General features: G+C 44.7%; 1 protein-coding gene across 1 annotated transcript in view; it reads right to left on the reverse strand.

The window, feature by feature from the left end:
* Nucleotides 1-9,293: 9,293 nt before the first annotated feature.
* The window catches only part of GALNT17 (polypeptide N-acetylgalactosaminyltransferase 17), a 554,525-nt gene continuing 540,665 nt past the window's right edge, over nucleotides 9,294-23,153 (reverse strand). The window contains exons 10-11 of the mRNA XM_012449084.2: nucleotides 11,708-11,875; nucleotides 9,294-10,856 (exon numbers count right to left, since the gene is read on the reverse strand). Of these exons, the coding sequence (XP_012304507.1) occupies nucleotides 10,728-10,856; nucleotides 11,708-11,875 (297 nt within the window). The 3' untranslated portion in view covers nucleotides 9,294-10,727. The remainder of the gene's footprint in view (nucleotides 10,857-11,707; nucleotides 11,876-23,153) is intronic.

Here is a 23,153-nt window from a genome sequence, read left to right on the forward strand (position 1 = left end):
CATCTCTCTCAAGTTGCAAGATGCTTGCTGATGTCTTTACCTTAAGGGTGCAGCCTTGTGAGTACAAATGAGCCCAATGTGCGGTGAGTGTGAGCTCTGACTTGCTGACTCTGTCCTGTGGGACTGGAGGCTGTGGGCTCCACACCCTGACGATCTGTCCCAAATCCCTGCCTCCAGCTCTCCTTTAACCAACTCCACATAGGGGGTCTGAAGATCTCTAGCTCTTTCCATGATCACCCTGAGGCTCCGATGGTTAAGATTTACCACCCTCTCATGACCAAACAGCATGATTTTCCAGCCATGCCCTCACAGACTTTGATTCCCATAGAACCCCAAAGAAAAATGGTAGCTGATATGTGCACAGATATTGTGGGAAGTAGAAAAGTTTATTTATTTTTATTTTTTATTGGATTTTAGGTTTTGGGGTACATGTGAAGAACATTCAAGATTGTTGCATAGGTACACACATGGCAGTGTGATTTGCTGCCTTCCTCCCCATCACCTGTATCTGGCATTTCTCCCCATGCTATCTCTCCCCAACTCCCCACACCCCGCTGTCCCTCCCCTATTTCCCCGACAGACCCCAGTGTATGATGCTTCCCTCCCTGTGTCCATGTGTTCTCATTGTTCAACACCGGCCTATAAGTGAGAACATGCGGTGTTTGATTTTCTGTTCTTGTGTCAGTTTGCTGAGGATGATGGTTTCCAGGTTGATCCAGGTCTGTACAAAGGACACAAACTCATCGTCTTTGATGGCTGCGTAGTATTCCACGGTGTATATGTGCCACATTTTCCCTGTCCAGTCTATCATCGATGGGCATTTGGGCTGGTTCCAGGTCTTTGCTATTGTAAACAGTGCTGCAATGAACATTCGTGTGCATGTGTCCTTATAGTAGAACGATTTATAATCCTTTGGATATGTACCCAGTAATGGGATTGCTGGGTCAAATGGAATTTCTATTTCTAGGTCCTTGAGGAATCGCCACACTGTATTCCACAATGGTTGAACTAATTTACACTCCCACCAACAGTGTAAAAGTGTTCCTATTTCTCCACATCCTCTCCAGCATCTGTTGTCTCCAGATTTTTTAATGATCATCATTCTAAGTGATATGAGATGGTATCTCAGTGTAATTTTGATTTGCTTTTCTCTAATGACCAGTGATGATGAGCATTTTTTCATATGTTTGTTGGCCTCATGTATGTCTTCTTTTGTAAAGTGTCTGTTCATATCCTTTGCCCGCTTTTGAACGGGCTTGTTTGTTTTTTTCTTGTAAATCTGTTTTAGTTCTTTGTAGATTCTGGATATCAGCCCTTTGTCAGATGGGTAGATTGCAAAAATTTTTTCCCATTCTGTTGGTTGCTGATTCACTCTAATGACTGTTTCTTTTGCTGTGCAGAAGCTGTGGAGTTTGATTAGGTCCCATTTGACTATTTTGGCTTTTGTTGCCAATGCTTTTGGTGTTTTGGTCATGAAGTCCTTGCCTACGCCTATGTCCTGAATGGTTTTGCCTAGATTTTCTTCTAGGGTTTTTATGGTGCTGGGTCTTATTAAGTCTTTAATCCATCTGGAGTTAATTTTAGTGTAAGGTGTCAGGAAGGGGTCCAGTTTCTGCTTTCTGCACATGGCTAGCCAGTTTTCCCAACACCATTTATTAAACAGGGACTCCTTTCCCCATTGCTTGTTTTTGTGAGGTTTGTCAAAGATCAGATGGTTGTAGATGTGTGGTGTTGCCTCCGATGCCTCTGTTCTGTTCCATTGGTCTATATCTCTGGTTTGGTACCAGTACCATGCTGTTTTGATTACTTTAGCCTTGTAGTATTGTTTGAAGTCCGGTAGTGTGATGCCTCCAGCTTTTTTCTTTTTGCTTAGAATTGACTTCACTATGTGGGCTCTCTTTTGGTTCCATATGAAGTTTAAGGTGTTTTTTTCCAGTTCTGTGAAGAAGGTCATTGGTAGCTTGAAGAGTATAGCATTGAATTTGTAAATTACTTTGGGCAGTATGGCCATTTTCACAATATGGATTCTTCCTAACCCTGAGCATGGAATGTTTCTCCATCTGTTTGTGTCCTCTCTTATTTTGTTGAGCAGTGGTTTGTAGTTCTCCTTGAAGAGGCCCTTTATGTTCCTTGTTAGTTGTATTCCCAGGTATTTTATTCTCTTTGTAGCAATTGTGAATGGCAGTTCGTTCTTGATTTGGCTGTCTTTAAGTCTGTTACTGGTGTATAGAAATGCTTGTGATTTTTGCACATTGATTTTGTATCCCGAGACTTTGCTGAAGTTGCTTATCAGTTTCAGGAGATTTTGGGCTGAGATGATGGGGTCTTCTAAATATACAATCATGTCATCTGCAAATATGGACAATTTGACTTCCTCCTTTCCTAATTGAATAACTTTTATTTCTTTTCCTTGCCTGACTGCTTTGGCTAGAACTTCCAATACTATATTGAATAGGAGTGGTGGGAAAGGGCATCCTTGCCTAGTGCCAGATTTCAAAGGGAATGCTTCCAGTTTTTGCCCATTCAGTATGATATTGGCTGTGGGTTTGTTGTAAATAGCTTTTATTATTTTAAATACATTCCATGAATACCTAGTTTATTGAGGGTTTTTAGCATAAAGGGCTGTTGAATTTTGTCAAAGGCCTTCTCTGCATCAATTGAGATAATCATGTGGTTTTTGTCTTTGGTTCTGTTTATGTGGTGAATTACGTCTATAGACTTGCGTATGTTGAACCAGCCTTGCATCCCTGGGATGAATCCTGCTTGATCATGGTGGATAAGCTTTTTGATGTGCTGTTGCAATCGGCTTGCCAGTATTTTACTGGAGATTTTTGCATCTATATTCATCATGGATATCTGCCTGAAGTTTTCTTTTCTTGTTGAGTCTCTGCCGGGTTTTGGTATCAGGATGATGTTGGTCTCATAAAATGATTTGGGAAGGGTTCCCTCTTTTTGGATTGTTTGAAATAGTTTCAGAAGAAATGGTACCAGCTCCTCTTTGTATGTCTGGTAGAATTTGGCCGTGAACCCTTCTGGACCTGGGCTTTTCTGGGTCGTAGGATATTAATTCCTGCCTCAACTTCTGCCCTTGTTATTGGTCTATTCAGGGTTTCAACTTCTTCCTGGTTTAGGCTTGGGAGGATGCAAGTGTCCAGGAATTTATCCATTTCTTCCGAACCCTTCTGGACCTGGGCTTTTCTGGGTGGTAGGATATTAATTCCTGTCTCAACTTCTGCCCTTGTTATTGGTCTATTCAAGGTTTCAACTTCTTCCTGGTTTAGGCTTGGGAGGATGCAAGTGTCCAGGAATTTATCCATTTCTTCCGAACCCTTCTGGACCTGGGCTTTTCTGGGTGGTAGGATATTAATTCCTGCCTCAACTTCTGCCCTTGTTATTGGTCTATTCAGGGTTTCAACTTCTTCCTGGTTTAGGCTTGGGAGGATGCAAGTGTCCAGGAATTTATCCATTTCTTCCAGGTTTTCTAGTTTACGTGCATAGAGTTGTTTCTAATAATCTCTGATGATGGTTTGTATTTCTGTAGAATCTGTGGTGATATCCCCTTTATCGTTTTTTATTGTATCTATTTGAGTCTTCTTTTTTCTTAATCTGGCTAGTCGTCTATTTTGTTGATCTTTTCAAAAAACCAGCTCCTGGATTTATTGATTTTTTGAAGGGTTTTTTTTGTGTCTCTGTTTCCTTCAGTTCTGCTCTGATCTTAGTTATTTCTTGTCTTCTGCTAGGTTTTGAGTTTTTTTAATCTTGTTCCTCTGGCTCTTTCAATTTTGATGATAGGGTGTCGATTTTCGATCTTTTCTTACTTCTCATGTGGGCACTTATTACTATGTATTTTCCTCTGACACTGATTTAAATGTATCCCAGAGATTCTGGTATGTTGTGTCTTTGTTCTCATTGGTTTCGAAGAACATCTTTATTTCTGCCTTCATTTCATTGTTTATCCAGTCAACATTCAAGAGCCAGTTGTTCAGTTTCCATGAAGCTGTGTGGTTCTGAGTTAGTTTCTGAATTCTGAGTTCTAACTTGATTGCACTGTGGTCTGAGAGACTGTTTGTTATGATTTCTGTTCTTTTGCATTTGCTGAGGAGTGATTTACTTCCAATTATGTGGTCAATTTTAGAGTAGGTGTGATGTGGTGCTGAGAAGAATGTACATTCTGTGGATTTGGGGTGGAGAGTTCTGTAAATGTCTATTAGGTTTGCTTGGTCTAGGCTTGAGTTCAAGTCCTGGTTGTCCTTGTTAATTTTCTGTCTCATTGATCTGTCTAATATTGACAATGGGGTGTTAAAGTCTCCCACTATTATTGTTTGGGAGTCTATGTCCCTTTGTAAGTCATTAAGAACTTGCTTTATGTATCTGGGTGCTCCTGTATTAGCTGCGTATATATTTAGGATTGTTAGCTCTTCTTGTTGCATTGATCCTTTTACCATTATGTAATGTCCTTCTTTGTCTCTTTTGATCTTTGTTGGTTTAAAGTCTATTTTATCAGAGACAAGAGTTGCAACTCCTGCTTTTTTTTTTGCTCTCCATTTGCTTGGTAAATCTTCCTCCCTCCATTTATTTTGAGCCTTTGTGTATCCTTGCATGTGAGATGTGTTTCCTGGATCCAGCACACTGATGGGTTTTGGCTTTTTATCCAATTTGCCAGTCTGTGTCTTTTGACTGGGGCATTTAGCCCATTTACATTTAGGGTTAATATTGTTATGTGTGAATTTGATCCTGTCATTTTGATGCTAGCTGACTGTTTTGCCCATTGGTTGATGCAGATTCTTCATTGTGTTGATGCTCTTTACCATTTGGTATGTTTTTGGAGTGGCTGGTACTGGTTTTTCTTTTCTATGTTTCGTGCCTCTTTCAGGAGCCCTTATAAAGCAGGCCTGGTGGTGATGAAATCTCTGAGTACTTGCTTGTTCATAAAGGATTTTATTTCTCCTTCACTTATGAAGCTTAGTTTGGCTGGATATGAAATTCTGGGTTGAAAGTTCTTTTCTTTAAGGATGTTGAATATCGGAGCCCACTCTCTTCTGGCTTGTAGGGTTTCTGCTGAGAGATCTGCTGTGAGTCTGATGAGCTTCCCTTTGTGGGTAACCCGACCTTTCTCTCTGGCTGCCCTTAGCATTTTCTCCTTCATTTCAACGCTGGTGAATCTGACGATTATGTGCCTTGGGCTTGCTCTTCTTGAGGAATATCTTTGTGGTGTTCTCTGTATTTCCTTGACTGGAATATTGGCCTGCCTTGCTAGGTTGGAGAAGTTTTCTTGGATAATATCCTGAAGAGTATTTCCCAGCTTGGATTCATCTCTCCGTCACATATAGGTACACCTATCAAACGTACATTGGGCCTTTTCACGTAGTCCCAGATTTCTTGGAGACTTTGTTCATTCCTTTTTACCCTTTTTTTTCTCTAATCTTGCCTTCTCGTTTTATTTCATCGACTTGATCTTCGACCTCTGATATGCTTTCTTCTGTTTGGTCAATTTGGCTGTTGAAACTTGTGTATGCTTCGTGAAGTTCTCATGTTGTGTTTTTCAGCTCCATCCATTCACTTATATTCCTCTCTAGGTTGTTTATTCTCGTTAGCATTTCATCAAATCTTTTTACAGGGTTCTTAGTTTCTTTGCATCGGGTTAGAACATGTTCTTTTAGCTTAGCAAAGTTTCTCATTACCCACCTTCTGAAGCCTGATTCTGTCAATTCATCATGCTCATTCTCCATCCAGCCTTGTTCCCTTGCTGGTGAGGAGTTGTGATCCCTTGTAGGAGGAGAGGCGTTCTGGTTTTGGGTGTTTTCATCCTTTTTGCACTGGTTTCTTCCCATCTTTGTGGATTTATCCACCTGTTGTCTTTGTAATTGTTGGCTTTCAGATTGGGTCTCTGAGTGTTGTCCAGTTTGTTGATGAAGTTATTTCTTTCTGTTTCTTGGTTTTTCTTCTAACATTCAGGGCCCTCTGCTGTAGGACTGCTGAGGTCCACTCCAGGCCCTGCTTGCCTGGGGATCACCTGCATCAGCTGCAGAACAGTAAGGGTTGTTGCCAGTTTCTTCTGCTGTCTTTGTCCCAGAAGGATACCCGCCTGATGTCAGTCTGAGCTCTCCTTTATGAGGTGACTCTTTGGATATATGGGGGTCAGGGAGCTGCTTGAGGATACATTCTTCCTTTGTAGGAGCTCAAGTGCTCAGCTGTGAGCTCTGTTGTTCATTCAGAGCTGCTGGGCAGGTACATTTAAGTCTGCTGCAGCAGAACTCAGAAACCCCCCCTTTTTTTTCCCCCAGGTGCTCTGTCCCGGGGAGTTAGGGCTTTATTTATAAGTTTCTGTTGTGCTGTGGCCTTTTTTCAGGGCTGCCCTGCCCACCAGGGAGGCACCTTAGTCACTGTCTGCCTGCAGAGGCTTTGCTGAGCTGCTGTGGGCTCCGCCCAGCTGCAGTGTGAACTTCCCTGCAGTCCTGTTTATAGGAGTATAGTTAGAACTGCCTTGGCAATGGCGGCCCACCTCTGTAATGGGGGACTGCCTCGGCAATGGTGGACTACCTCCGTAGTGGTGGAGTGCTTTGGTAATGGCAGACGCCCCTCCCCCACAGAGCTGGACTGTCCCAGGTTCAGCTGTGCTTGCTGTGAAACTCTCCATCCAGAGCATTTCAGATTGCTGTTTTTTCTGGGGGTGGGACCAGCTGAGCCTGATCAACTGGCTTCCTGCAACAGAGCCTTTTTTTTTTTTCCAGTTGAACGGTCGATTCTGTCTCCCAGGTGTTCGAGTCACCTGTTGAAAAGGCGCTGGGATCTGTGTGATTTCCCATGCAGTGACCCACTGCACTGGCTGAAACAGCTGCACTGAGGTTTGTGGCACTTTTGTGTCTGGGAATCTCCTGGCCTGGCTCCCTGTTTCAGTCCCCTTTTTAAAATCAGTTAAATGGGCAAATCTGTCTCCCAGGAGCTCCAATCACCACCTAAAACAGTGCCTGGACCCGCGTATTTTGTGCAGAGACCTGCGTCACTAGGGCGCCAGTCAAAACAGCTGTGCTGGCCAGAACAGCCACGCTGGCAACCCCTTGGGCTCCTCTGCCTGGGAATCTCCTGGTCTGTGGGCAATAAAAATCCATCTGTAAATGCGGCATCCAATCACCCTCTGTGCTTTTGCTGGGAGCTGAATCCTGAGCTGCTCCTAATCAGCCATCTTGGATCCGAAATCGAAAAGTTTTTTTTTAAAGTTTCCTTTCTTGTCAAATCTTAAGTGTGCTAATAACTCTTTGTTAGGGCCTATCCTATGTAGCTGTTAAACAGGCCATGCTTACAGGCATGTAGAACATATGTCCTTGTACTTTAACCAAGATATCTGGGCTGGACATGCCCCCAGGCATGTCCCAGCTCTCCGTCGCTTTAACCTATTTAGAAAAGTTTTAAGTTATTAGCCAATCAGGTTTTAGTTTAGATTGTGAGGTCTGGCTCCAGCCAACGCAGATCATTCACAGCAGTAAGGACGACCCCAAATGCGTAAGGGATAAATTTGTGTGTCTTCCTTTGTTCATTGTACTCTCGTGGCATGATGGCTAGCGAGGATACCCTTCCTGCAGTCCAGGAAGTAAAAATCGTGTTGCTGAAAGATCTTTTGGGGACTCTGGCCCCGTTCCCTCCCTGCTGGTATCCGAGACAGAAGGCCTAGGGGAGTGTTGGGTTTCACTTTTCTGATAACATCCAAGAGGCAGATCCTTCCACCACGAGCTCCAGGGGCTTAAGAGGTGGGATTTGCTGGATGGCGGCAGGGAGGGGCTGGATCAGGCCAGGTCCCGAGGTGAGTCTCCCCTTCCTTACGGCTTTCTGTGCCAACGTGACGTTCCTAACCTGGGACACACAGGGTTAGTAAGGGAAAGCCAGGTGACCAGTTCCATCCTGCTTTGATGGGAAAAGCTGAGTGTGAGGGTAGGCTGGCATTGCCTCGGTCAGCCCCAGTGTGTGTGGGCCTTCTGCCTTTACTAATAGAAAACCCAGACCTGGTGCACTGACTCACACCTGTAATCCCTGCACTTTGCAGGGCTGAGGTGGGAGGATCACTTGAGGCCAGGAATTCAAGACCAGCATGGGCAACATAGCAAGAAACTGTTTCTCAAAATTCAGCCAGGTGGCCAGGCGCAATGACTCATGCCTGTAATCCCAGCAGTTTGGGAGGCCAAGGTGGGTGGATCATGAGGTCTGGCATTCAAGACCAGCCTGACTAACATGGTGAAACCCCATTTGTATTATTAAAAAAAAAAAAAAAAAAGCCAGGTATGGAGGCACAGGCCTGTAATCCCAGCTATTCAGGAGGCTGAGGTGGAAGAATTGCTTGAACCCAGGAGGTGGAGGTTGCAGTGAGCCTACATCACGCCATTGCACTCCAGCCTGGGCAACAGAGCGAGATTCCATCTCAAAAAAAAAAAAGTCATCCAGTGACAGTGGCCTGTGCCTATTGTTACAGCTACTCAGAAAGCTGAGTGGAAAGGATTGTTTGAAGTCAGGAGTTTGAAATGAATCTGGGCAACATAGCAAGACCCCTCTCTACAATTTTTTTAAATTAGCTGGATGCAGTGGCTCACACCTGAAATCCCAGCACTTTTAGAGGCCAAGGTGGGAAGACAGCTGGACACCAGGAGTTCAGGCCCAGCCTGGGTAGCACAGCAAGGCCCCATCTCTACAAAAATCTGTTTTAAAAAATTAAGAATCTTTTAAAAAAATTTATAAAAGAATCTTTTTTTCTTTTTTGAGACAGAGTCTCACTGTCACCATGCTGGAGTGCAGTGGCATGATTTTGGCTCACTGCAACCTCCACTTCCCCGGTTCAAGTGATTCTCTTGCCTCAGCCTCCTGAGTAGCTGGAACTACAGGTGCCCGCCACCACACCTGGCTAATTTTTTTTTGGTAGAGATGGAGTTTTACTATGTTGGCCAGGCTGGTCTCGAACTCCTGACCTCATTATCCACCCTCCTTGGCCTCCCCCAGAGTACTGGGCTTACAGGCATCAGCCACCACACCTGGCCAAGAATCTTTTAAAAATATTAAAGAGACATGTTGTGTACCTATAGCCTCAGTTACTCAGGAGGCTGAGGTGGGAGGATCATTTAAGCCCAGGAGTTTGAGACTGCAGCGGGTCATGACTGCACCCCTGTACTCCAGCCTGGGCAACAGAGCCAGACCCCATCTCATAAATAGTAACACCAACCCCTCAACACCAAGGAAGCCCTCCCGCCATGTCTCCATCACTCCCCTCCCAAATTCCAGGTCTGGGGAAATCAAGACACAAAGGAGTCCGCTCTGGGAAGTGCTAACATGTATTATTTATTTCACAAGGTGGGAGATGGGGCGAGGAGATGATCACCAATAAGATGTCACCAAATGAGACTCTCTGAATCCCACACAGGGCAAGGGGGAAGCTACAGGGTTCAGCTCTGGGCGGTGCTTGACCAGGGACAGCGCAGGGGAGAGAGATGGGGACTGGGAGATGGGGCAGCCTTCCGCGGGGGCCCCCACAGGGCAAGCTGAGCCACATGCTTCCGGCCAGTGACATGGGCCAAACCCACACCCCCCCCGTCCTTCTCAGCCCCCTCATCCCTATCGAGGTGAGCGATGAGGTGGCAAGCCCAGGGCCACACAGCTAGGTCAGCATTGTCACACGCTCCGGAACGCACAGCCAGACACGCACGCACACTCGCTGCCACGCACAGCACACAGGCACACACACGCTCGTGCATGCACACGCGTTCATATATTAACTCTGATTTATATGTGCACCCTAACCAGAGGGCAATCAAAAAAAAATTATTACTCTTCAGAGAGGAAACGACTGCCTTCTCCTCTGCCAGCCAGCAGAGCACGGGGTGAAATGAGGTGAGCCGAAAGCATCTTCGAGGTTTGCGGTAGCCTTCGCTGCAGCCCTTAGGTTCTGGATGAAGGGTCCCTTCTGCTCCCTGGGGGCGGCCTCCGTCACTCAGGGCTCCCGGTCCTTGACCCAGCTCCCTCCTGCGGGGCCGTCGCGGCTGAAACCATGCTGCAGGCTTAGCCTGTTTCTGACTCCGGCCTCCTCTAGACAGAGGCAGGAGAGCTGTCCCAAGCACGTTGATACGAGCCTAGTGCCCAGGTGACCAGGAGACAAAGCATCAGCTCCATCCAGGTCATCTCAGGAGGGGCCACAAGAGCCCAGAGCTGCAGTGCCCACAGCCACCCTGGTGGGAAGAGTTGGGGCAGCGGCTGCCTTGGGGCGTCAACAGGCAGGTGTCATCTGGGCAGAAGCAACCTCGGAGGAAACAGTGCCCGATCCTCGCTGCCTCCTTTTAGGGCGGGGAGCTAGGATGTGGCTGAAGCCCCTGCTGCTTCCCACCGTGTCGATGGCTGGAGTTGAGCAGGTGCTGCTGCAGGAGACGAGACACAGGAGGGGACTCTGCCGGTCCCAGGTCCTGATTCGGGGATGGCTGGCAGATGCGGTGGAGAACTGGACAGCCTCACTCCTCAGTACCAGGCCCACATCAGAGGCTGCGGAAGACAGCTCTCGGTTTCCCAGAGAAGGGGCGGGGGCTTTTCCAGGGTGCAGGAACCCTGTGGGCAGCTGAATGCCTGATGGGGACAGAGTATCCATCTGGGGTCCCCGTGCTGCCCTGGGGGGCCTGCTGAGCACCTGCCGGCCCCTTGCTGTCTCTCCGCCAGGGCGGCTGGTCCTGGGGGCCAGGCTCCAGTGCCCCAGCTCCCTTTCTCTACTTGATGGAGTTCTTAATGGTCCACCTCTGACCCGTGCAGCTGCGAAGGATGAGGTCGATGCCAGCCAGGCCCCGGTTCTCCACCTCCAGGCAGCGCCCCGTGCCCTTGTTCATGATGGCTCCGTTCTGGAAGGGGGCAAAATCAAGAACAGAGGAGGAGAGAGAGAGAGGGGGAGAGAGAGGAAAAAGAGAGACAGGAGAGAGAAAATAAGAGAAAGAGAAGAGAAGGAGACAAAGAAGACAGGAGAGAAAAAAGGAGGGGAGAGGAGATACAGGAGACAGAAAAAGCAAGAGACAGAAGACAAAGGGAACAGGGATAGAAAAAGAGGGAAGAGAGAGGAGAGAGGGAAAGAGAAAAAGCGAGGAGAGGGAGAAGAAGAGAGAGACAGAAAGAGAGCAACAGAAGGAGAGACAGAGAAAGGCGTAACCATCATGGTGCCTGGCACATAGCTTCTTGCAGAGAATCAATTCCACCAAAATTCTTTGCATTGGGCTGGGACAGGGAGTCATGAGACCTCCTCTGCGGACTCTGAAGTCAGAACCTGAGCAAGCTTCACCGGGTTTGAGTGTCGGAATCAGGTGAGGAGCATTGGTGGGGATGGGGTCAGGATGGGGAGTTTCCTGGGATATTCTTGGTCTGACGTTCTCAGCCCCATTGGCTGTGGGTCCTTAGTGAATTTCAGGGAAGTCCCCCCTCACTACTCTCAGGATTGATCAGAGCTCAACTGAGGTGGCAATCAGAAATAATCAGAATTGATCAGAGCCTAGCACTGAGGTAAGAATCAGAAATGCTACTCATGCAGAAACTCCACAACTGCCCCTAGGAAGTGCCTTGGGAATACAAGCCCAGCCCGGGACAGGGAGATCTGGGCTCGGGTTTGCTCTTTACTGCGGACCCCTGGGGAAGCAGGATTCCCCTCTGGTCTGCAGCCTCTTGCCCCAACTCTGGGCGCTGGCCCTGTCCCTACAGCGCTCACCTGGATGAAGTTCCAGCGCTTGTACAGGCTGCTCTTGACCTTGTCGCAGTCCAGGAGCTGGGGCAGCCGACTCTTGGAGTTGTCCACCAGGCAGCGGGTGTCAGGGAGGAGTGTGGTGGTCCCCAGGGCACCCAGGTGCAGGAAGCCTTCCTTGGTGTAGCGGGCAAGCTGTTGAGAGAACAGAGCAGCAGGGGAATGGGAGTGGGAGGCAGGAGTGAGACCTTAGGAAGAAGCTGGCTTCACCCCTGCTGTCTGTCAATACTGCAGTTCTAATCAGCACCCCAGTCCTGTCACTCACGCCATATGCTCAGCTCACAGAGAGTCCTGCTCCAGAAAGCCTCCCGGGCTTCCTGAGCCTGGATAGAGAGTCCCCAGGGCGACTCTCTGGTGTATTTCTAAGCATATCCAGTCCATGTTTGAGGACCTAGTCTTCTGTTCAGCAACATGGGGGAGAAGGAATAGATGAAGCAGCTGGATGTCTGATTTCTAAATGGTTCCACACTCAGCTGGCTGGGCCACCATGAACAAGTGACTTAACCTCTCTGAGTTTCCACTTCCTCCTCACTTGGAAAGGGGGATTGACATCATCTACCCTACAGCAAAAGGCTCAAAGAAGCAATTCACTGAAGAAGAAACAGACATTAAACAGTACTCAACCTCACAGGCACTCAAAGAAACAAAAATCTAAAATAATGAGATACCACACTTTAAAAAAGAAATTAGGTTGGGTGTGGTGGCTCACGCCTGTAATCCCAGGCCTTGAAGCCAGTTCGAGACCAGCCTGACCAACATGGCAGACTCTGTCTCTTCTAAAACTACAAAAATTAGCCAGGTGTGATGGTGCGCACCTATAATCCCAGCTACTCAGGAGGCTGAGGCAGGAGAATTGCTTGAATCTGGGAAATGGAAGTTGCAGTGAACCGAGATCGCGCCATTGCACTCCAGCCTGGGCAACAGGGCCAGGTTCTGTCTCAAAAAACAGACAAAACCAAAAAAACCTGAAACTAAAATAAGAGATTATTCACATTCTGGTGACAAGTCTAAGATGGGCCTTCTCACTATTGAGTTGGAGGGAAGGTAGATTACTGCAACCTTTGAAAAAGGAGATTTCTAAGTATATACTTTGTTCTTTATTTCTTTTTCCTGCCTGATTGCTCTGGCTAGAACTTCCAATACTATATTGAATAGGAGTGGTGGGAAAGGCTATCCTTGTCTAGTGCCAGATTTCAAAGGGAATGCTTCCAGTATTTGCCCATTCAGTATGATATTGGCTGTGGGTTTGTCGTAAATAGCTTTTATTATTTTGAGATACGTTCCATCAATACCTAATTTATAGAGGGTTTTTTAGCATAAAGGGCTGTTGAATTTTGTCAAAGATGACATCATCGTATATCTAGAAGACTCCATCGTCTCAGCCCAAAACCTCCTGAAACTGGTAAGCAACTTCAGCAAAGTCTCAGGATACAAAATCAATGTGCAAAAATCACAAGCATTCCTATACACCAATAACAGACTTAAAGAGAGCCAAATCAAGAACGAACTGCCATTCACAATTGCTACAAAGAGAATAAAATACCTAGGAATACAACTAACAAAGGATGTAAAGGACCTCTTCAAGGAGAACTACAAACCACTGCCCAACGAAATAAGAGAGGACACAAACAGATGGAGAAACATTCCATGTTCATGGTTAGGAAGAATCAATATTGTGAAAATGGCCATACTGCCCAAAGTAATTTACAGATTCAACGCTATCCCCATCAAGCTACCAATAACCTTCTTCACAGAAGTGGAAAAAACCACCTTAAACTTCATATGAAACCAAAAGAGAGCCTACACAGCCAAGTCAATTCTAAGCAAAAAGAACAAAGCTGGAGGCATCATGCTACTGGACTTCAAACAATACTACAAGGCTAAAGTAATCAAAACAGCATGGTACTGGTACCAAAACAGAGATATAGATTAATGGAACAGAACAGAGGCCTCAGAGGAAACACCACGCATCTACAACCATCTGATCTTTGACAAACCTCACAAAAACAAGCAATGGGGAAAGGAGTCCCTGTTTAATAAATGGTGTTGGGAAAACTGGCTAGCCATGTGCAGAAAGCAGAAACTGGACCCCTTCCTGACACCTTACACTAAAATTAACTCCAGATGGATTAAAGACTTAAACATGAGACCCAGCACTGTAAAAACTCTAGAAGAAAATCTAGGCAAAACCATTCAGGACATAGGCGTAGGCAAGGACTTCATGACCAAAACACCAAAAGCATTGGCAACAAAAGCCAAAATAGACAAATGGGACCTAATCAAACTCCACAGCTTCTGCACAGCAAAAGAAACAGTGATTAGAGTGAATCGGCAACCAACAGAATGGGAAAAAATTTTTGCAATCTACCCATCTGACAAAGGGCTAATATCCAGAATCTACAAAGAACTAAAACAGATTTACAAGAAAAAAATAAGCCCATTCAAAAGTGGGCGAAGGATATGAATAGACACTTTTCAAAAGACACATATGAGGCCAACAAACATATGAACAAATGCGCATCATCACTGGTTATTACAGAAATGCAAATCAAAACTACATTGAGATACCATCTCACGCCAGTTAGAATGGCGATCATTAAAAAATCTGGAGACAACAGATGCTGGAGAGGATATGAAGAAATAGGAACACTTTTACACTGTTGGTGGGAGTGTAAATTAGTTGAACTATTGTGGAATACAGTGTGGCGATTCCTCAAGGACCTAGAAATTCCATTTGACCCAGCAATCCCATTACTGGGTATATATCCAAAGGATTATAAATCATTCTACTATAAGGACACATGCACATGAATGTTCATTGCAGCACTGTTTACAATAGCAAAGACCTGGAACCAACCCAAATGCCCATCAATGACAGACTGGACAGGGAAAATGTGGCACATATACACCATGGAATACTATGCAGCCATCAAAAATGACGAGTTTGTGTCTTTGTAGGGACCTGGATGAACCTGGAAACCATCATCCTCAGCAAACTGACACAAGAACAGAAAATCAAACACCACATGTTCTCACTCACAAGTGGGTGTTGAACAATTAGAACACGTGGACACAGGGAAGGGAGCATCACACACTGGGGTGTGTTGGGGGGAAATGGGAGGGACAGTGTGGGGTGGGGAGTTGGGGAGAGATAGCATGGGGGAAATGCCAGATATAGGTGATGGGGAGGAAGGCAGCAAATCACACTGCCATGTGTGTACCTATGCCACAATCTTGCATGTTCTTCACATGTACCCCAAAACGTAAAATATAATTAAATTAAAAAAAGTTTGTGGCCTTATGATTCAATTAATCCACTTTTATGCTCAAAGGACATACAAGTGGCCAAAATCACATGAAAAAATGCTCATTACTAATCATCAGAGATGTACAAATGAAAACCACAATGAGATACCATCTCACACCAGGATAGCTATATATATATATATATATATATATATATATATATATATATATTTTTTTTTTTTTTTTTTTTTTTTTTTTTGAGATGGAGTCTTGCTATCTACCCAGGCTAGAGTGCAGTGGTATGATCTTGGCTCACTGCAACCTCCGCCTCCCAGGTTCAAGCGATTCTCCTCTCTCAGCCTCCCAAGTAGCTGGAATTACAGGCACCTGCCACTGCGCCCAGCTAATTTTTGTATTTTTAGTAGAGACAGGGTTTCACCGTGTTGGCCGGGCTGATCTCGAACTCCTGACCTTGTGATCCACCCACCTGGGCCTCCCAAAGTGCTGGGATTACAGGCATGAGCCACTGTGCCTGGCCTGGAATGACTATTATTAAAACATCAAAAAATAACAGATGTTGGTGAGGCTGCAGAGAAGAGGGAATGCTTACATACACTGTCGGTGGGAATGTCAATTGGTTCATCCACTGTGGGGAGAAGTTTGGAGGCTTATCGAAGAACTGAAAACAGAACTTGTTTTTAGTTAGAATTACCTGTAATCCCATTACTGGGTATCTACCCAAAGGAAAAGATCATTCTACCAAAGACACATGCACTCGCATGTACATCGCAGCACTATTCACAATAGCAAAGACATGCAATCAGCCTAGGTGCCCGTACAAGGTGAACTGGATAAAGAAAATGTACAGATACACTAGCCATGAAGAACAACAACGTCAGGTCTTATGCAGCAGCATGGATGCAGCTGGAGGCCATTATCCTAAGAGAATTAATGCAGAATCTGAAAAACATACTGTGTGTTCTCACTTGTGAGTGGAAGCTGAACATTGGGTATTCATGGACATAAAGATGGAAATTACAGACACTGGGAACGCCAGAAGGAAGGAGGGAGAAAGGAAGGCAGGAAGAACTACCTATTGGGTATTGTGCTCACTACCTGGGTGACAGTTTCAAGCATGCCCCAAACAAAATCTGTCCATGTACCCCTGAATCAAATAAAAATAGAAATTAAAAAGAATTCATTGTTAGAACTCTGTGACATGGTTTGGCTGTGTCCCCACCCAAATCTCATCTTGAATTGTAACTCCCATAATCCTCACGTGTTGTGGGAGGGACTTGGTGGGAGGTAACTGAATCATGAAGGCAGGTTTTTCCCGTGCTGTTCTTGTGATAAGTAAGTCTCAGGAGATCTGATGGTTTTATAAAGGACAGTTCCCCTGCACAAGCTCTCTTGCCTGGTGATAGAACTAGACTCCATCTCAGAAAAAAAAAGCCACTTCTACACAGCTGTTGCCTATTAAAAAAATACCACTTGGCATCATTTCTAACCATTGTAGAGAGAATAATGCAATTTTCACAATAACTCTGCAAGATAGGTTCTATTATTCTTTATATTTTATAGATGAGGAAACTGAGGCATGAAGACATCTGGTCACCTGGCTGGGTGCTGGCTGCTTTCTTTTGGTCACCAAAAACCTGATGGTTGGCTGCCATGGCCCAGCAGCTGAGCAGCAGAAGAGCCCCCTCCCAGATTGCCAGGGGAACCCCCCTCCTCCAGAGAGCTTGAGCATATTCTGTCCAGGAATGAAATAAGAAGGTACTCTGCTCAGGGACAGGAGTGGCTCTTTTCTGGTAGATAAGATTCTCTGCATGGGGTTCTCATTTCTTGATGAAAGCTACTCAGAAACTCTTGGCTCTGATCCCAAAAGGAGGGCCTGCCTGCTCTCCTTGAACAAGGGACAGGGAGTTTATTAAGTGCCCTTGAGAGAGATGTGGTTAACGTGTGCTTTAAACCCCAATTAGTTCCAATTCAAAGTAACTGTTAGAGGCAAAATGGTAAGAAAATCAGAAGCCCTCCCTCTGCCTCCCTAAACAATGTCTCCCTGAATATATTTAAATTCTCCAAATGCAAAGTGATGAATGACAGCAAGCTGCCTTGATGTTCAGGGGAAAGATATACACAGCTGCTTATTGAAATTATGCATCAATCTATTATCCAGCAGGCGGATGAGCAGCACTAAGAAGTTAACTAACTGTGCATATCTGTGACCCAGATGTTTAAAGAGGGAGTTAGAGGTTCTCCTCTCTGAGGTCTGCTAGGGAGTGAAACAATAAGACCTAGAATGCTAGGACCTGCAGAGGCCACATGGCAGTCCTAAGCCATGCAGGCATGCAGGGTAGGCTGGGGCAGGTGAGGAGGGCTCTGGGTGGAATTTCCTTTCCAGGGGAAGGTGTTTGGCACACGGAAAATACTAGGTCATGTGCACAGGTTCTGCTGGTCTGGCCAAGGGACCAGTTCTCGTCTCCTCTTATGAGAAAGTTGGAAGCCAGTACTGTGGTCTGAAGGATGACGGGGCTAAAGTTAGGCAAACAGATCTCACATCCGCTTCTCTACCATAAGGCAGGTGGGTAGCGAGCCCTTGGATCTGCTGCCAACCAAATGTCCAAATTTTGCCCGAGTCCTGAACCGGGCGCTTTCGTGGTGTTGTCTGCCTACCACGACTCCTCATCCCTCAAGCTCCCTCCTTGAGGATCTCTTCTTCCTGTCCTCTGCATGTTAAACAGGCTCTCCTGCTTCTAAGGCTTTGTCTTGCTGTTTTCCTGCCTGGAGATGCTACTAACTGCCTTCCTCTAGAATGTTCTGGCTTCAACTTTCCTAGGCTTCAGTGTGATTCTCTATCACACACAATGTCTTCCAGCCCCCAGACCTTTCCTTTCAGGTCTTCGGAGCAACTGGATGTATGTGCTGCTCTAATATGCCTCTTCAAGGAGTGGTCTCCTCATCTTGACCATTTTGTTAATTCGTTTTCAAGCTGGACATTGAGTCATTTCCACTTTTTGGCTATTATGAATAATGCTGCTATGGATATTCATGTACAATTTTCATATGAACATATGTTTTCAATTCTCTGAGGTATAAACCTAGGAGTAGAATTACTCATTCTTGGGCCATATGGTAACTCTATGTTTAACTTTCTAAGGAACTGCCAAACTGTTTTCCAAAGCAGCTGTACCATTTTACACTCCCACCAGCAATGAACTGAGGTTTCAATTTCTTCATATCCTGGCCAACTCATGATCACACAAAGATCATATTGTCTGCTTTTTTTGATTCTTGCCATCCTAGTGAGTGTGAAGTGGCCATTGTGGTTTTAACTTGCATTTCTCTAATGGCTAAAGATGTTGAACATCTTTTCATTTGCTTATTGGCCATTTTATACCTCCTTTGGAAAAAAAGTCTGTTCAAATCTTTTGACCGTTAAAAAAAAAGAGTTATTTTGTGTTCTTATTTTTGAGTTATAAGAGTTCTTTACATATTCTGGATACTAAGACATTTTCCTGACATATGACTTACAAGTATTTTCTCCCATTCTGTGGGTTGTTTTTCATGTGCTTGATAATGTCCTTTGAAGCATAAAAGTTTTTATTTTTGGTAAAATACAAAGTATCTATTTTTTCTTTGGTTATTTGTGGTTTTGAAGTCATATATAAGAAATTATTGCAAAGTCCAAGGTCATGAAGATTTACCCCTATGTTTTCTAAGAATTTTATATTTTCAGTTCTTATATTTAGGCCTTTGATGCCCTTTGAATTCTTTTCTATATAGTATAAGGTAGGGGTCCACATTCACTCTTTGTTATGTGAATATCTGTGTCCCAGCACCATTGCCAAAAAGACCATTCTTTCCCTATTGAATTGTCTTGTCACTCTTGTCACTCTTGTCAAAAATCAATGGACTATAAATATGAAGGTTTGTTTCTAGACCCTAAATGTGGGTCCTTTGATCTCCATGTCTATCTTTGTGCCAGTAATATTCTGCTTTGATTATTATAGCTTTGTAGTAAGTCTTAGAACTGGGAAGTGTGAATCATGCAACTTTGTTCTTTTTCCATACTGTTCTGGCTATTTTGTGTCCCTAGCATTTCATATGTATTTTAGGATCAGCTTTTCCGTTTCTGCAAAAAAATAAAAAGGCAGTTGGCATTTTGATAGGGATTGCATTGAATCTCTAGATCAATTTAGAAAGAATTGCCATCTTAACACTCTTAAGTCCTCTAATCCATGAACACAGGATATCTTTTTTACTTAGATCTTTAATTTCTTTCAATAATGTTTTGTCATTTTCAGTGTACATGTCTTGCATTTTTTTGACTAAATGTATCCCTAAGCATTTAATCCTTTTTGATGCTATTGTAAATGGTTTTGTTCTCTTAATTCCCTTTTCAGAATGTTCACTGCCAGTGCAAGCAGTGTGTTTAATACACCTCTGTGATCACACCAGCCACCAGGTACCTCACGTCACTCTCAACTGCAGACTTTACGAGTCTCCTTGGTTTTTGCTTCCACAGGGCCAGGGACAGGTGCCAACTGACTACACCCACTGGAGACCTGTGTCCCAACTGTGCCTGGGCCCCTCTCATCTTTTCATTAGCCTCATGTGACTCTCTGTCAGCCAACACTCCTCCCATCCCTGCCAGAGTCTGGATTTTTAAAAAAGTGTCCTTCCTCCTTAATCTCCTATCCTGGTGTCCTGGGCACTTACTGCCTTCAGAGAATATTACTGTCCATTTTGTTGAAAAGTTGTCTCCCTTACCTTTCAAAAACCTGAGAAGTAAGGGATGATGGATGATGGGGCTAAAGTTAGGCAAGCAGATCTCACATCCGCTTTTCTACCATAAGGCAGGTGGGTAGTGAGCCCTTGGATCTGCTGTCAATCAAATGTCCAAATTTTGTCTCAGTCCTGAACCAGGAGCTTCTGTGGTGTTGTCTGCCTACCATGACTCCTCATCCCTCTCCTTTCCTTCAGTCTCTGACCCCCTCCCCACTCTGCAGGCACCCTAAGCCATTACTCTCTCTTTCTTCAATCGCACTACAAATATAACCAGATCTTTATGCTGAGGATATCGTCTCTAGCCACAGCTCTGTCTCTCAATTTGAATTTCCTCTCTCTTATTCCTTTAATGCCTTGCAGCCTAACTTCTGCTGCCATTGCTTCATTGAAATTGCTCTTTTAAAGGTCATCAGGTGATATGGTTTGGATGTTTATCCCCTCCAAATATCATGTTGAAATGTGACTGCCAATGTTGGAGATGGGGGTCTGGTGGGAGGTAACTTATCATGGGGCCAAATCCCTCATGAATGGTTTAAGCACCATCCCCTTGGCGATAAGTGATTTCTTGCTCAGTTCATGCAAGCTCTGGTTGTTTAAAAGTCTACCTTCCCACCTCACTTTCTTGTTCCCACTCTTGCCATGTGATGTGTCTGCTCCCGCCTCATCTTCTGCCATGGGCAAAAGCTCCCTGAGACCTCACCAGACGCTGACCAGATGTTGGTGCTACACTTGCACAGTCATAAGCCAATTAAACCTCTTTTCTTTATAAATTACCCAGTCTCAGATATTTCTTAAAAACAAGGCAAGAACAGCCTAATACATCGGGACCCATAAATTATGAACTTCAATTGCTTTTTCTTCAGTGGCACCCAGGCACTGTGCTGAGTGCCGCTGACAGAACTTCTCCTAAGTGTAGTCATTTTCTTGGAGAGTTTTCTATCCTCGGTGCTTTCAATAGCATCTACGTGCTAATTTGGCTAACTGTATGAAACCTCTATCTCCAAACCAAAACTTTTCCTTAATTCACCTTTGTATATCCAACTCCCTAACTTGACACACCACTTGAATGTCTAATAAGCATTTTAAATGTATATGACCCAACTGAACCCATCCTCTTGTGTAACCATCATCACCCATACGCTCGTCTAGCATCTGTTCCATCTGAGTAACGATAATTTCATCCTACAGTTGCTTAGGCCAAACACCTACTTAACCCTTTCTCTGATTCAACATATTTAATGCATTTGCAAATCGTATCCAGATTTCACCTCCACGGCTACCTCCCTGTTCTAAGCCACCTTCCTTTCTAGATGAGGTTAGTGCAATGGCCTCCTAACTTGTTCCCCAGTTCCCCCTCCTTTTCTCCCTCAGTTTTTTTTTAATCAACACCCCATCCAGAGTGACTGTCTTAAAAATGTTATATTATTTAAAATCATGTTACTTTAAATTGGAGTCAGGGCATGCCATCTCTCTGCTGAAAATCTTCTGAAAGCTTCCAATCTCACCCCAAATAAAAGTCCAAGATCCTTGCGATGGGTCTTGCAATCCAATAATAGCTTTCTGAGCTTCCAGAACTCTGCCCCTTGCTCCCTCTAATCCAGCCACATGGGCCTCCCTGTTGATCTTTGAACCGCCCATGTCTGCTTCTGCTCAGAGCCTTTGCACTGGCTTTTCCTTCTCTCGTCAATGCTCTTCCCTTAGTTATCTGTCTTGCTCTTTTTATGATTTTTAAAATTTTAGATTTAGGGGGTATAGATTTGTTATGTATATATATTGCATAATGGTAAGGTTTGGGCTTCTATTGAACCCATCACCCCAATAGTAAATATAGTACCCAATAGGCAGTTTTCAACCCTTATGTCCCCCCAACTCTGGTAGTCCCCAATGTCTATTCTTTTCATTTTTAAGTTCAGGTGCACCCAATGTTTAGCTCCCACTTGTAAGTGGCAACGTGGTATTAGGTTTCTGTTCCTTTGTTAATTCTCTTAGGATAGTGGCCTCCAGCTACATCTATGTTGCTGCAAAGGATATGATTTCATTTTTTTATCGTTGCGTAGTGTTCCATGACATATATATATATATATATATATATATATATACCATATTTTCTTTATCCCGTCCACTCTTGATGGGCACTTAGGTTAATTCCATGACTTTGTTATTACGGATAGTGCTGCGACAAACATACCAGTGCAGGCATCTTTTTGCTAGAATGACTTCTTTTCCTTTGGGTAGCTACCCAGGAGCGGTATCTACCAGTGGTACCAGATGTCTGAATGGCTCACTCTCTCACCCTCTTCAAGCTTCTGCCTAAATGTCACATTCTTGACGAGACACTCCCTTGATCATCTTATTTAACATTTCAGCTCCGCCCCTGACTCCCTGTCTTTCTCCTTGCTTTGCTTCCCTGCAAACACCTATTATCCTCTAACGGACCATCTCTTTCCCTTCCTTACCCAGTTTGTTGTTTGGCTCCCTGGTCTAGAATGACAGTGGTATGAAGGCAGGGGTTTTGTTTGGTTCACTTTTTTGTTCGCTGCTCTATCCCTAGCTCTTAGAAGAATGCCTGGCACATAGTAGGTGCTTGATAAATATTTGTTGCCGTCATGAATGAATGACACAGTGCTTGCTTTCAAGGTGTTCACAGCTTACTCACTGGAGGCAGGCAAGTGAGAAGGCGCTGATAACAAAATGTGAACTACTGCTAGGAAATACACGAAGTGTGTTCATAAAAGCAGAAAGGATGGGTCTCCAACCCAAAAGAAGAAGATCAGAGAAGGATTCCCAGAGGAGGAGGCATTGAAGTCAAGCTCTGATGAAGTCAGCCAACTAAGAGAAAATCAGACCACACCAGGAAGAGGGAACAGCATGTTTAAAGGTCTGGAAACTAGAGGAAATACAGTTTTTTGGAGAACCCAAGCATAGCTTTCACCATGATGGAGTACAGAGGTCAGGGAGCTGGGTCTAGGGCAGGCGAGACTCTACATCTTGTAGATGTACAGTCTACATCAAGTTCAGGAATCGAGGCTTTCTCATCAAGAGCCATCTGAATTTTAGGCTGACCACACTGGCTGTTGAGTGGAGAATGAACTGCAATGAAGATGGGAGGAGCTGATGAAGTCTGAACTCAAGCGTGACAGTGAAGGTGAGAAGACGACAGATTTGAGAATGTATACAAGTTAAGCTAAGTAGTTAATAATAATAATTATTATTATTATTTTGAGAAAGAGTCTTGCTACGTCACCCAGGCTATAGTGCAGTGGTGCAATCTCAGCTCAGGGCAACCTCTGCCAACTGGGCTCAAGCAATTCTTGTGCCTTAGCCTCCTGAGTGGGACTACAGGTGTGTGCCACTGTCCCCAGCTAAATTTTTGTAT

Source organism: Aotus nancymaae, unplaced genomic scaffold (genome assembly GCF_030222135.1).
Source record: "Aotus nancymaae isolate 86718 unplaced genomic scaffold, 86718_ANA_hifiasm-v0.15.2.pri h1tg000012l, whole genome shotgun sequence".
NCBI lineage: Eukaryota > Metazoa > Chordata > Mammalia > Primates > Aotidae > Aotus > Aotus nancymaae.